This window comes from Ambystoma mexicanum, chromosome 4p (assembly GCF_040938575.1).
Source record: "Ambystoma mexicanum isolate Mex_15411 chromosome 4p, UKY_AmexF1_1, whole genome shotgun sequence".
Classification (NCBI taxonomy): Eukaryota; Metazoa; Chordata; class Amphibia; order Caudata; family Ambystomatidae; genus Ambystoma; species Ambystoma mexicanum.
Window position 1 is genome coordinate 128669600 of NC_090927.1, and position 14320 is coordinate 128683919.

General features: G+C 47.7%; 1 protein-coding gene across 4 annotated transcripts in view; it reads right to left on the reverse strand.

Moving 5' to 3' along the window:
* The window catches only part of DNMT3A (DNA methyltransferase 3 alpha), a 2439715-nt gene that overhangs the window by 583383 nt on the left and 1842012 nt on the right, over window positions 1–14320 (reverse strand). For all 4 annotated transcript variants that reach the window (XM_069605556.1, XM_069605557.1, XM_069605559.1 and 1 more), the window contains one exon: window positions 934–1018. In XM_069605556.1, the coding sequence (XP_069461657.1) occupies window positions 934–1018 (85 nt within the window). The remainder of the gene's footprint in view (window positions 1–933; window positions 1019–14320) is intronic.

Consider the following 14320-nt stretch of genomic DNA (forward strand, 5'->3'; position numbering starts at 1 on the left):
CAATGAAACGCGCCACACCAAATTTCAGAAAAGTTTTGAGATTCTTTATATTTGTTCAATTGAAGCCCTCCAGTGAGTGGAGGGCTTCAATTGAACAAATATAAAGAATCTCAAAAACTTTTCTGAAATTTGGTGTGGCGTGTTTCATTGTGTGGCAAACCACTTGTTTTGTCTACTAACCAAGGAGGTAGGGGATTGGTTCTTCCAAAAAGTTGCCACACGGACGCGACACGGTTGAAAAGCCAAAAAATAAATAAGGTCGCTGACAGAAGAAGCTGTACCTGTACTTATCCCCAAAAAAACCTTTATACCCCTAAGCGAACCAAGAACTACACTTCCTATGAACTTATAGTCTGTAGGAATCTTGTGTTAGGGGTAACTAAAGCATTGAGGAGGCAGAAAACGGGGTCAAAAGAGGTCCTGACATTGACCTACTCTGTCTTGATGTCCTACAATATCAAAGTGAAATAGGATGGTGGACTACTTAGAAAGACATTCATTTGGACACTACTTACTGGTGTCAACACCTTAACATTTAATACAGCTTTATCTCCAATCGTTTTTGATGGTGTGTAGTGCATCCTCCAAAGATTGCCTTAATAGTGTGGAAGACTTGGTAGGGCAAGGATTATTTCTTTTATTGGGTGTTAAAGACCACTTGCCTTATGATAAAGAACCCTTACTCAATATAATACTGACTGATGTGTATATATTTCCCCCTGTACTTTAGCTTAGGACTATATATATATATTGACAGGTCACAGAAACAGCAGCGCCTATTGCGACTGCACATAGGATTTACAATATGCAAAGACATCGGAAACTGTGTAGTTTAATATCTTGTAATTTGCGATTCAGGAAAACTCAGGGGAGTAAAACCCAACCAATGTTGTCCATAAAGCCAGAAAGGTTTCCTGCCTTTTATATACTCACCTGTTGCAATTCCATCAAACAAAGACAGTACTCGAATAGGCTTTCTCCTTTCAGCTGGGATTGGTGCATAAAGCTTTGGTGGCTCCTTGAAAAAACAAATAAAAACAGCAATTTAAATACACAACAGGAATAAAGACGAACACCACTGAAGCAATGCATTTATCAGCCCATGTTAACCAAACAATAATCCATGTTAATTCATATTGTTACTTGCCAACATGGAAATACAATCAGCAGATGTCTTAACAGTAGGATTCTATAATGGATTGTTGCACATCCACACAACAGATTCTGATTCAGAGATAGAGATCACATACAGGTGGACGATCTCTTGAATTGGAGAAAAGTGTTCAAGTCAAGTATGGTGCTCCTAACTTCTAAGGATCTTGCCAACAAAGGATCATTATGAATATAAAATGGAAAAGGATCGCAAATTGGGTACCTTGAATAGATTTATTTAATAGCTGAGATTTGGTAATGAGTGCTTCATACAGGCTTCTAATGTATGCACACTGATTTGACTTCTGCTTTTTACTGTGAACTTCAGCAACATTGTTCAGAATCTTCTTTGCAGAAGGTCATGTTATGAAGCCAAGTGTGATAGCGAGCCGTACCACTCTTCCAGCAAAGATGAAGACTGTTACTTTGACACATGCAAAAGTTTTCAGCCTCCTTTGCAGTGGGACACCTTGTGAAGGATGTAACGAGATAGCTACCTTTTACAAGGAAAAGGAACCTATTGGTTGCATACTTGATCTATTGTTGTGAATTGAGAAACTGCTCCTGATGCAGCAGGTGACATGAAAATATGCTTCCAGATAGTGAGCAGATGATCTAGGATATAGCATTTGTAATGATCAATGACAAGTGTAAAGGGTACTGAGTCGCTCGCGCTCATCACCCAAAGGCAGGAGAGAATCAGTCCTTTACAGCCGATGTAGCGGAGTTTCCAGAAATTGAGGCAGGTGAAGCAGTCTACAGCCGAGGCGGGTAATTAACTTGCTTGTAAAAGGCAACTTTTTGAGGGAGCATACCAAAATGGTACTATTAAGCTTGACTGAAGAGAGTAGGCCCCACCACAGAGGTTTTCACAGCCGTTAGCACATCCCCCTTCACTCATGAACAAATGACACAGGAATGCACACATCATTAATTTGTATATAGAGTGCCCCCTCTCTTTGCTTCTACGCCGAACGGTGTAGAAAGGGATAAGAATAATTCCTGCACAAAGTAAACCCCAAATTTGCTAATAACATGCTCTTTGAGATACGGAGAAATCAAAAGCACTGCCAAGCATGAGCGGGCCATTTCTGACCCTTTCATGAATTTTCAGTGGGACAACATTATGAACCACTACTATCACAATTGTATTTCAACTGGTTGAAGAGAAATATAAACAACATGAGTCGTTCTAGGTTCCACAATGACAGGCCCATAAAAGCCTGTAACAGTGAAAAGTGATTCCAGCAACCAGGTGTTGAAGCCCGTCATACATTAGTGTATGGCGATTACTCCCAACACCAATCTAAGCATGGGGACTGGGGAATATATTATTAATGTGGAGCCCAGCCCTTTTAGAAATGAGCAGGATAAGGGGACTTGGCACAGTTTCAGATCATAAATCTGGAACTAGAAGAAATCAATAAAGAGCTATTCGGAATCTGCTCTGTTATCTTTCATAGATACACAAACTCTTGAATGTTACCCGTACACAAGCTGAGAATTCTCAGTACATTCAAAAAGCATTTTTCTCAAATTCTGTAGCCATTTCAATGTACCTTATTTTTAGAGCTTTAACTCGGTGGGTAGGTTACAAGCCCCGTACCTAAGTGGCCACCTTCAAATTCTGGCAAGGCACCAGAATGCACAGAAACATCCAAGCTCTGCTTGGCAAGGCAAGGGGAAGGCATTTGAATGCATCAAACTTTCTTCTCCTGGATTGGAATTTTCACAGATCCATATGCTATTGTGTATAGACAACGGAGCAGTTGGAACACACAAACTTAAAGCCTTAAGGATGGAGGGCAAGAATGAGGCACACATAATAGACACAGGTTCTGCAGCACTGCTGGTTTGAACCTTGACTCCTCTCTGGCCTTTGTGTCCATAGAGTAATGCTTTGTAATAGTAGGAGTCACTTTTCAAATTGCTGCTCTGCACGAGTCTTCCAGCAGAACACTGCCAATCATTGCTGTTGTCATCGCCATGGCGTAGAATGGATTTGGATGTTCCATGGGAGAGGCCTTCCAGATTTCCCTGAAACAATCCTATGCAAGCAGAAATCCATACGAGTATACCAGCCTTGGAAATCGACGTACCATTTTTGCAGGGGCCAAATGCTTGACAAAGTTAAAGACTGCCTTAATGTTTTGAAACAATGAACGCAATATATCATAGTTGGCTTAGCGTCCAAAGTTTTTAGCCATCTCTCAAGTACAGCTTTTTGAGAATACAATTAAAATTCATAGATACCTTGGGTGGCAATTTTGGATAGGTGCATAACATGTTATTCCTGTAGTGAACTGCTTGTTGACAGCGAAAGCCTGGAATTCTCCCTCTCTCATTGCAGACACCACAGCCAACATTAGACAATTTTGCAAAAGAGAACTTTGAGGTCAGCTCCGTGCATTGGTTTAAGGGGATTTCCCATCAATTTCACCAGGATTGTATTACGTTTCCATGCAGGAGTTACAGGACTTCTGCAAAGGGAGCATAAGTAATGGACACAAAAGTAATGCCTATCTGACATTAGCTGTATGTTCGGGAATGTGTTAAAAGGAGCATTAGGAGACATTTTAAGACATTTAAAGCACAGTAGGTCATCTATTAAAGACAAAAGGTTATAGTGTGCATCTCTGAGGCATGTCGGCCCAGAAGAGCTAGTTGCAAAGAGGGTCAAGGCCCCCTTTCTACAATAGAGATGACCTGTATGAATGAACGATAGTTTATTTGTATAGCGCCAATACACACATGTTTCAAAGCGCTTCAAAGCAAGGGAGGGAACAAGGGAAAATAAAATGACATTCTTACAAGGCCATGAGACATTAAGAATGTGAAATTAACTATCGTACTAGGCCTGGTTACATTTCAGATAGTGCAAGAGCTTTGACAATAATAGGGAGGGGAGGAAGGAGATGAGAACAGACAAGCAACTATCGTACTAGGCCTGACGACAATTCAGGTAGTGCGGGATGGGGCAGAAACAAACGAGCTACGTTTCAAGTAGTGGGGGAGGAACCAACAAGCTACTATCGTACTAGGTCTGATGACATTTCTAATAGAGTAAGTGCATAGAATAAAGTAAGGGGGGGAGAGGGTGAAAGACGGAGAGGAAGAGAAGACTGAGAAGCGGTGTGTGTGTGGTGAAAGAGAAGAAAAGGCAAGCCGGCAAAATACAGTGCTATAAAGCGGAAAAAGCAAGTGGCGAGAGCACCTCCTGTAGAAGAGGTAAGTACTGATGTTGCAAGAGAACAGCAATTGCAAGCCAGGATTCAAGTCGCAGATGGACGCAGCATGATTCAAGGCCACCATGATTACGTGATACTAAAGGAAAGTCCAGAATCAGAACGACGAGATTCGAGATGGGTGAACCAACACAAGTCCAAAAAGTCAAAACAAAGCATCAGCAACAAGGCGGTGATGGTGTCGCCATAATCTGTCAATACAAACTCCCACAATGGGCAGGGAGGTAATTGATTGATGTAGGGGAGAATAGCAGGAAAGGGCGACCATGAGGGGAGGGGACAGCAAGATGAAGGATTCAGAATACAGGCATTACATTCATACAACGGGAGGGATAGGGGGTCTGTGAAATACAAGTGGCAGGCATACAGGCATAATATGCATACAACAGGGGTAGGGCAGCTTAATACAAGAGGCAGGCATCACATGCATAAAATGGGGGGTCCGCGAAACACAAGTGGCAGGCATACAGGCATCATATGCATACAACGGGGGGGAGCAACATACCAAATGCAAGCAGCGTTACGGTAGCGGACAGGGCCCCTCGGTGTGGGCCTTAGTGGTCTGGGCCGGCTCCCGTCTCCTGGTTGCTGTGATTGGCCTATCGAGGCCAGGCAACCAATGGGAGAGGGAGTCAGGCTGGACTAGGGAGAAGGAACTCAGGTTATTGCACTCCGGCCATCTCGGAAGGGCCAAAACACACTTGGTAGGCAATGCACAGCATTGTAGCAAAGCGAGAAAACCAGGAAATGGGTTTAGCACATGAAGGTGATCGCTCATCTGCAATTGTCGTGCTGCCCACAGAATAAATCACAATTTTTATAAAAAGTGTCGAGATCCGTGCAACAGGCGCGATGAAACCCACAATTGCGAGGCTTACCTCTGCAAAAAGTGGAGGGATCCGATGTTGCTTGTAGGCAGGGCGAAGGCCGTAGGAGCGGGAAAGCAAGGCTCCAAGTGATGAATGAGCAGCAGAAATGTAGAATGGGGGACTCCTAACCCCATTGCTCCCAGACCCAAGGGACCACTACGAACTGAATACTACTGTATCAGTGTATTGGGATGTGGGGTCAAGCACTCTTGTTGCTGCAAATTCATCTCAGGAACGATGGGTACACACAAGTTTGCGTCTTGGATTACGTCAGCCCAATAGGGAAGGCACATGTTGGGGGGGGGGGTGACACAAAAAGCGAAGAATATAGCAGTTGTGACAGCAGCAACATAACTTTGCAGGATCCAGCAAGGCAAGATTTGCAAAACTGAGTAGTTAAGATTGTTAAATGTAATAAGCAATCCCCAGTAGATGGATATTTGTATAGACTTACTTTTAATCAGGGCAGCTGCAAGGAGTGTGCCCCCACGTGTGACAGCAAAGGGTCTAGGGGCTTTGCATCCTTGAAACGCAAATAGATCTATGAGAGGATGCCTTTGTTATACATGTTGCTAGACACTACGACCCTGGCAAATTTAACAGGTCTTCTCACTAGGGACCCACAAATACGTATGCTTAAAACAATGTTTAAATACACCTTATGCTACTGGCAGGGAATTTAAAGGGAAAGCTCCTTATTAGTGGTGGTCCAATTGAGTAACCATTGTTTCTGAAAAGTGTTCACTTCACAGTTCCTTCACATAATATGTAATAGCAAAAGCATAATTGTGTTAAACAAGCACTACAAGAACGTGACCTTGTTGTGTGACCTCCATCTGTAAAACTCAGGATGGATTTAAGCCTCCCATTACTTTGCATTCTGTTGCTTGCAGTTTTTGTCATGATGCCTACTCCCCGGGGATCCAGATCAAGTCCAGCAACCCCGGAAGCAGGCATCAAGTTATTCCAAGCAAGCCCAACAACCCCTGCTAGGGGCTATTTGGGTGCAGTGCTGGCGTCTATGGCGCCAGGCTCATATGGAGAGTCTGTCCTGGCGCCATAGGCCAGGCTCATAGATTAAAACTTACCTGATGCACACCATGCTGCAAGAGCTCCAAGCCAAAAGAGGCTTGGAAGGGACTACTTTACCTAGGGACTATTTTTCTTTTTACTCAGGTGGGGTCGAGGAGGAATACTTACCTGGGACTACTTTGAAGGCTATTTAAACCACGCCCGAAGAGCAGCACACGCTTCGCGTTATTCTGCATCCAGCAGTGTAACGCTCACCGTGCCTGCAAGTCTGCATCCAGTCTTCTGCCACGCCCGCCTCGAGTCTGGAGCTCCTAGAAAAAGGGAGAAAGAAGGAGAAAAGGTTAGAACAAGAGCAATACCTTTGATCCTTACCTGAATTCCCGATCCACCGCGCCTTCGAGCTGGAAGAAAGAAGTTATTTTATGAGCATCGCCTCGTCTGCTGCAGCGCTGCGCTGAACTCACCGACCTTCGCAGCATCTTCACTATCCACCGCATCCTTCTGCATGGTCCCGCCGCACTCCGGCACCTAAGGGGAACACAAGAACAGCAAAGTGAGCCAAGGGAATAAACAGAGGCAATAATAGTTACCCCCCCATAGACTTACCTGATTTTACCGCCGGGGGATCTATTCCTCTTCACGGGTCGGCGCAGTCTCCACCGCATCTTCGCCGTACCCCGGCCCCCAAGGGGAACAAAAGGACAGCAAGGTGAAACAAAGGGACAAACAAGGGGAATCCTTCTCACCACAATAGACTTACCTAATTTTACCGCCGGAGGCATTATTCCCCGAGACTTCTTAATTTCTCTCAGCACCTGAATAAGGGAGAAAGCAACAGGTTACATACTGACATTATTTTATCGAACTGTGTTGGATAATACAAATCCTTACCTGAATGTTACCGGTTGCCACGAGGAACTCTTCGCTAGGGTCAAGCTGAAACATGCAAGGAATCCGACAAGAGTGAAAGTCAGACATTTGAACTCTTACGAACCATATACTTACGGCGTCTCACCGGAAATCTCAGAGTCAATATTGTTCTGGAACTCACCAAAACCTTCGAACCAGTGAAGCAACTGGTTATCTACGCGCCCCTGCGCTCAATGCAGGATGGAGAGCTCATCTTTCCAAACCATCAGGTGATCAGTGGGGAGAACAGCGGGAGTGGGGGTTAACACTCAACTCCACGGGTGGTTAATTCCCTTTCTTCATTTGCAGAAGAATACACCTACAGGCAAGCAAACGAAGCTAGGTGGGCCAGTCCAGTCTGTCATCTCGGCACTACGCGTCACATTGGTGGAGACCGCAGCTGTCCATTTCAGATCGACGCCCCTGTGGAGCCAGGTGAGCGTAACAGTTTTTCATTCAAGAATCAATAAAAACAAAGCACCGTCCATACTCTGTGCTTAACATATTTCTATACGGATTTATATATTTTTCTGGGTGGCTTATTTTTTGTATGTTTTAAAGTCATCGCCACAAAAAGTATTCTTGAAAACGTAACGCAACCTATTCTAATTCTACCAACTAGAGTTGGGACAATATGTAGTTAAGGTTGAAGACAGTTGTCAAGTCCCACCTTCACAAATCAAATAAACTGAAGTGTGTGATCCTGAGCAAATCATTTTATTTCACTTTGTGCTATCGGCACAAATTAGAAGTCTCCACAAGCCATTCAGTTGACATGTGTACAGAATACAAAAAGCCTCACTCATGATACGGTTAAACTAAAGTAACTCACTGTAGTGACTACAGTACTCATAATCCTTAGACCCCTTTTTTCCATCCTTGTGGGCATCCCCCAATACAGAGAATGTACCGGAACCTTTGGCAGTGAAAACTTGAGCTTCCACTTTAAATTTAGTACAGTGCCCTGGGATGCGGCTCCGGGCGTGGGAGCGAACCCGGAGACCCAACCCTCTCTGGCGCTGCATCTCGGTCCCCTTTTAACACATCGGATGCTTTAATACCTGGCTACGCTGAATATTTTAGCCCCTAGCATAAAAGCGGGGGAAGGTCGGTGGGACGTATGGAGGAAAGGGGACTAAGGTCTATGAGTACTCAAATCACCACAGTAACTTATACGTCCAGTCCCTTTTCCTCCATCCTTGTGGGTGATTCCATCGAACAAGACCATTGGTTGGAGCTGTGACAATCTGCCTCATACTTAAGAAGCAGCAAAAAGGTTCTTCAGAACCGCCTGACCGAACTCTGCATCCCGCCTGGAGCTGGTATCCAGGGAATAGTGCTTAAAGAACGCAGACAGAGTGGCCCAAGTAGCCGCTCTGCTGTTGACATTACATTACATTATATTTATAAAGCACATTATGGGCACGTAGGCATGAAGGCGCTAACAAGAAGAAACAAGACATACAACGAAAAAGGGTCACCTATACTAGCCTAAACCGGTCCTATCTAGTGTGGTCGCAATAAGCATGCCTCCTGGGAATATTGAGGGGCGTGGCTTGGCGGCCATGCAAGCGTGAGCGAACTCTGAGAGGCTCCCACTCGATCCGGCTAATGATCCTGAAAAAAGGCCGAAATACACGTCGGAAGACCGAACGAACACCAGGGAAAGGCATCGGAAGGCTCAGGGCGCATACGGGAGAAGACCCGAGAAAAATCGGAAGCTGGAACGAGCGAAAACGGAGAGGGAGAGATGCGTGGCGACACCAACAAAATGGCGGGCGTGCAACACTGAGACCACGACCCGCGTCCTGAGACACGAAGGAGGACGCGAAGAAGGACCGGAGGTGAAGGGAGAGACCGGAGGCGACGGGGGAGGCAGCCGACCAACACCCAGCTCCGGCAGAACCGGAATACTTCCCGAGCGACGTAGGTGCGGAGTACCGACTGCAGCAGGCGGAGGAAGGAGCCCGCGACGGCACTGCAAGCAGTCGCGCTGCGTGGAACTGGAGCAGGCAGAGTCGCCGCGAGAAACGAGAGGCGGCCCACAGATCGGATCGAAGAAGAGCCCTCCCCTGCCGGCGCGGAGGTGAGCGACTGTAACGGAGACCCGGCGGAAGAAAGGGGCGCGGCAGTGACCGGGACGTCAAAGCCCGGACCAAGACCCGACCGAGGACTAAGCGGAGCCTGCGAGGAGAGCTGAGGCCGCACTGGGACGGCGCAGAGCCAAGCCTCAGGACAATAAGTAAGAGAGTAAAATAACCCCCGAGGCGGCTCCTCAATAGAAGCACGAGCTACAAATTCAGCTGGTAAGACTGGCCGCCCGCTATAACGCCAGGACAGGGGCAGTGACCAGGGGAAGAACCGCCCCACGGTAAGATAGACCGCAAGCACCCACGGGTGTGCGAGAAGACAATACCGCAGAGAGACACGGTGGAAGGGCAAATACAGAGAGACAGAAGGAAGAAGCTCTTTAGAGGCCAACACACGCAGGAAGTGTGTAAGTGAGGGCGAAGACTGCGCAGAAACCCATTGGAGCGCAAAGCAGACCCCGAGCGAGTAGGACTCCACTACAGGCCGAGACGAGCAGGTATCAACATGCCAGACAAGCCAAAGAGCGGCAGAGGGAGACAGACTGTCATGGAGACATTTGCCCGCAAGAGTGATGACCAGCAGCCTGAGGCGGAAGAGAAAGACACGCCAGAGCCATATGTCACGCAAGGAGAGATCAGGCAAGTGGAAAGCAGCATATTGGAAGCCATAGAAGCGCTAAAGACGTCAATAGAAGGCAAGCTAGATGCAGTAATGGTGGATGTGGGTCTCCTCAGACAAGACACGAGGAACCTGGCGGAGAGGATGACAACAGTAGAGCAACAAGTGCACAGCAATTCAGCGGACGTATCCACCTCGCGTACACAAATGTCAGAAGCAATAGAGAGAATCAATATACTAGAACGCAGAGCGGAAGACGCAGAAAGCAGGGCCCGACGTAACAACGTACGCATAGTAGGGCTGCCGGAGGGGGAGGAAGGAAGAGACCCCACGAATTACATAGAGAACCTCCTGATCCAAGAAGTAGGAGCTGGGGCCCTGTCCCAGGGCTTTGTAGTGGAGAGAGCACATCGGGCGCTAACCAGAAAACCGCGCCCAGGAGCACCACCGAGACCAATGATTGCAAAGATCATGAACTTTAAGGACAGGGAAAAAATCCTGACTTTCTCGAGAGAAGGAGGGAGCATAACAAGAAATGGGGCCAAGATAACGATGTATCCAGACTATACGGTCCTTGTGCAAAGACAGAGAGCCCAGTTCTGGCAGACCAAAGGGCGCCTTCGAGCGGCAGGAGTGAAATTCATGCTGCTGTACCCAGCCAAACTTAAAATACTGCATAACGGAAAGACACAGATCTTCGAGACAACGGCTGACGCCCAGGAGTGGATGGACCAACAAGGGATTCCGCAGCTGGCAGAGGGTGGCGAGCGAAACAGAAACTCCCCCCGGCGAAACAGAGAGTGAAACCAAGCGCAATATGCGTACCCAACGCCACAGCAACAGAGCAGTAGAGACACCCTGCCGTGAAATACCGGAATAGGGTGACCGACAGCCTCCAAGTTGAAAAGCCTACAGTAAAGAGAATTGTAGGAGGAGCAAGAAACTCAGGGAAGCGGAACCGCCAAGACCCACAGTGGAACCCCAGTTATGACAATGTTTATAGTGTCAGTTTTGAGACACTACGCCGCGACAGGCAGGCCCAAGGAGAGGAAGACGGCACCTGGAGAGCGGTGGGGCCCGAGCAGGGGGAGGGAGGCTGGGCGTTTGTTGATGTTCTTTTGGTTAACAGTTATAGCAGTTGGAGAGTTAAGGCTAAGCCCGCAGGAAAAAGAGGAAAGCAGAAGGAGAAATAACAGTTGTCATACACAAAGAATCATTATGGAAGACAAACACAGGGAGCAGCACCCACAAGCAGAGAGCTGGCGGAAAGCACGAAACGAGACTGTCAACAACGGAATACAGCGAACAGTAGGGGAACAGACCCGAGAGGGCCGACGTACAGACTATTTAAATTCCAACAGGCAGAAGAAGGGGTACAAATTCCTGGCAAGAGTAAATCGAGGGAATGGAACACTGAGCAGGCCCATGGGAAAAAATAGGCCTCTAGAGCGAGTCTCCATAAGGACCGAGACGACCTGAGGATTGTCACGTGGAACGTCAGAGGGATGAACGCATATGTCAAGAGATTGAGGATATATACCTGGTTGAACAAAACAAGGACCCACATTGCAATGCTGCAGGAGACACACCTGACGGCCGCAAAACAAGCCAAGATAGAGAAAAAATGGGGTGGTCAGATGTATAGCGCAACATACTCCAATTATGCAAGGGGAGTAATGACCTGGGTCGCTCCCGGAATCCCATTCCAGCTCATCAACCAAGAAAAAGACGCGGAAGGCAGGGTCCTGATGGTCCATGGGATGCTGGAAAACCGGGAGATATGCCTGGTGAATACCTATGCCCCCAATCATGACGCGACGGCCTTCTTCAGGACACTCCCGCCCCGGCTGGCCCCGTACAGGAATGCTACGATGATCTGGGCGGGCGACCACAATTGCACATTAGACCCCCGGCTAGACAGGTCGGACAATAAGCACAAGAGAGCGGCGCCACCAGCGAGAGCACTACGACAGATGTTAGACCAACTCGAGCTCGAAGACATCTGGAGGAAGGTACATGGGGAAGAGAGGGGATACACGCATTACAGTGCCCCACATGGGACATTCACACGGATAGACTACCTTTTCACGGGCAAGGAGACACTGGGGGAATTTACTGAGGCACATATACATGCGCGAACCCTATCTGACCACGCCCCCCTGAGAATCACATGGGAGCACACACACAGGAGAGCCCCTATACCCACGTGGAGATTAAGGGCAGAAGCATTATTAGATGGAGGTTTCCAAGAATACATTCAAAACGTAATAGACGATTATTTTCAGCATAACGCGGGTAGTGTGGAAAGCACGGGCACGGTATGGGAGGCCTTCAAGGTGGTGGTCAGAGGTGAGGCGATGGGGAAGATGGGAGGCCTTAGGCGAGAAACCCTAACGCAACTAGACGAGCTGGAGGGGGAAATCGAGAGAGCTGAGGAGCAGGCGGGGGAGAGGGGAGCGGAACAGGGGAACCTCACCACCCTGCGACAACAGTGTGTAGAGACCTGGGAAAGACTAGGGCGCCTTGACTATGGGAAATATATACAGAAATTACACGCCGAAGGGGACAAGCCCAGCAGACTCCTGGCCTGGCTAACCAAAAAGGATACTAAGCGGGAACCGATCAACGCAATCCAAAATAGACAGGGAGAGGTGATAAGATCCCAGGACGGTATAAATGAGGTGTTCTCGCAATTTTACGAGGATTTATACTCCAGGGTCCAGGAAGCGGAGGAGGGGGACCTGGAGGATGCCCTCGCGGAAATCAGCCTCCCACAATTGACGGAGGAACAGGCCCAAATGTTAGAAGCCCCTCTCACTGTAGAGGAACTAACAGAAGTGATTACCCGGTTACCGACAGGGAAATCTCCGGGGCCAGACGGGTTGCCAGGCGAATTTTATAAACAATACAAAAATGACATAGCCCCGAGACTGCTGGAAACATTAGAGGAAGCATATGAGAAAGGAAGACTCCCGAGAAGCATGTCAGAATCGATAATAGTCCCCATCCTTAAACCAGGAAAGCCACCCCTCGAATGCGGCTCCTACAGACCGATCTCGCTAATAAACCAGGACTCCAAGATCCTGACAGCGACATTGGCTAACCGCCTTAAAAAAGTGCTACCCACCCTGATCCACACAGATCAGACAGGGTATGTACCGGAACGAAACACGTCCTGGAATCTACGCAGACTCCATTATGTCATAGAAAGGACAAACCGAGAGGGAGGGGAGAGGGCTGTGGCTTCACTGGATGCAATCAAAGCATTCGATTCGGTGGGATGGGACTGGCTCCTGGGAACGCTCGCCCACTACGGGATTGGTCAAGGGTTCATACGATGGATTGAACTATTATACAAGGATCCGAGAGCGAGGGTCAAGACAGGTAGACAAGTTTCTAAGGAATGGGGCATAGAGCGAGGCACAAAACAGGGATGCCCCCTGTCTCCAATGTTATATATTCTGGCCCTGGAGCCGTTCGCAGTATTCCTAAGAACGGATTACAAGGACACGGGCATAGAGATAGATGGGGAAACACATCAGATATCCATATACGCAGACGATATACTCCTCTACATACAGAACCCATGCGCCCACCTGCAGGACTTGCTGGAAGCGCTGAGCGCGTTTGGTAGGTTATCCGGAATAGTGGTCAACAGAGAAAAATCCTCACTATTTCCCTTAGCTGGCCTACGCGCAATACCGACAGACCAATTGCCGCACCTAGGTATCGCATGGACCCCGAACACCTTTAAATACCTGGGAGTAGACATTTACCACGACACCACGGAAACACATGCAGGTAATACACAAGCAGCCCTGAACAAAATCGAAAACGCCATGAAATTTTGGCAGACCTTACCGTTGGGCATGATAGGCCGAGCGGCACTGCTAAAGATGACGGTCCTGCCCCGACTTTTATATTACTTTACAAACATCCCATATAACATACCGAGGTCCTTCTTTAAACACCTACACACCATGGTGAGAACCTTCCTGTGGGGAGAGGGGAGAAACAGGGTGGCACTAAACACACTACAAAGGAGCTACGAGTGGGGGGGCATAAAACTCCCAGATTATGAGCATTACTACTTGGCAGCACAACTCCAATTTGTGGTGCGATGGCTAGGGGAAGAAATCTCCATAGACGCAATACTTTTTGGGCCAACACTCCGGAGATACCACCTGAGAGAACTTTTATGGATAAAGGCCACCCAAGCCAAAGACCTTCCCAACATAGTTCAGCTAGGCCGAACACTATGGAAAAGAGCTTGGAAATCACAAGGCATACGAGACCCTTGCTCAAGACATATTCCACTAGCAGGGCTAGTGGACACCCGAGTGGCCAGTTTGGCCACATACAGAACACAATGGGAAGACAATGGAGTAGCCCAAATAGGGGATC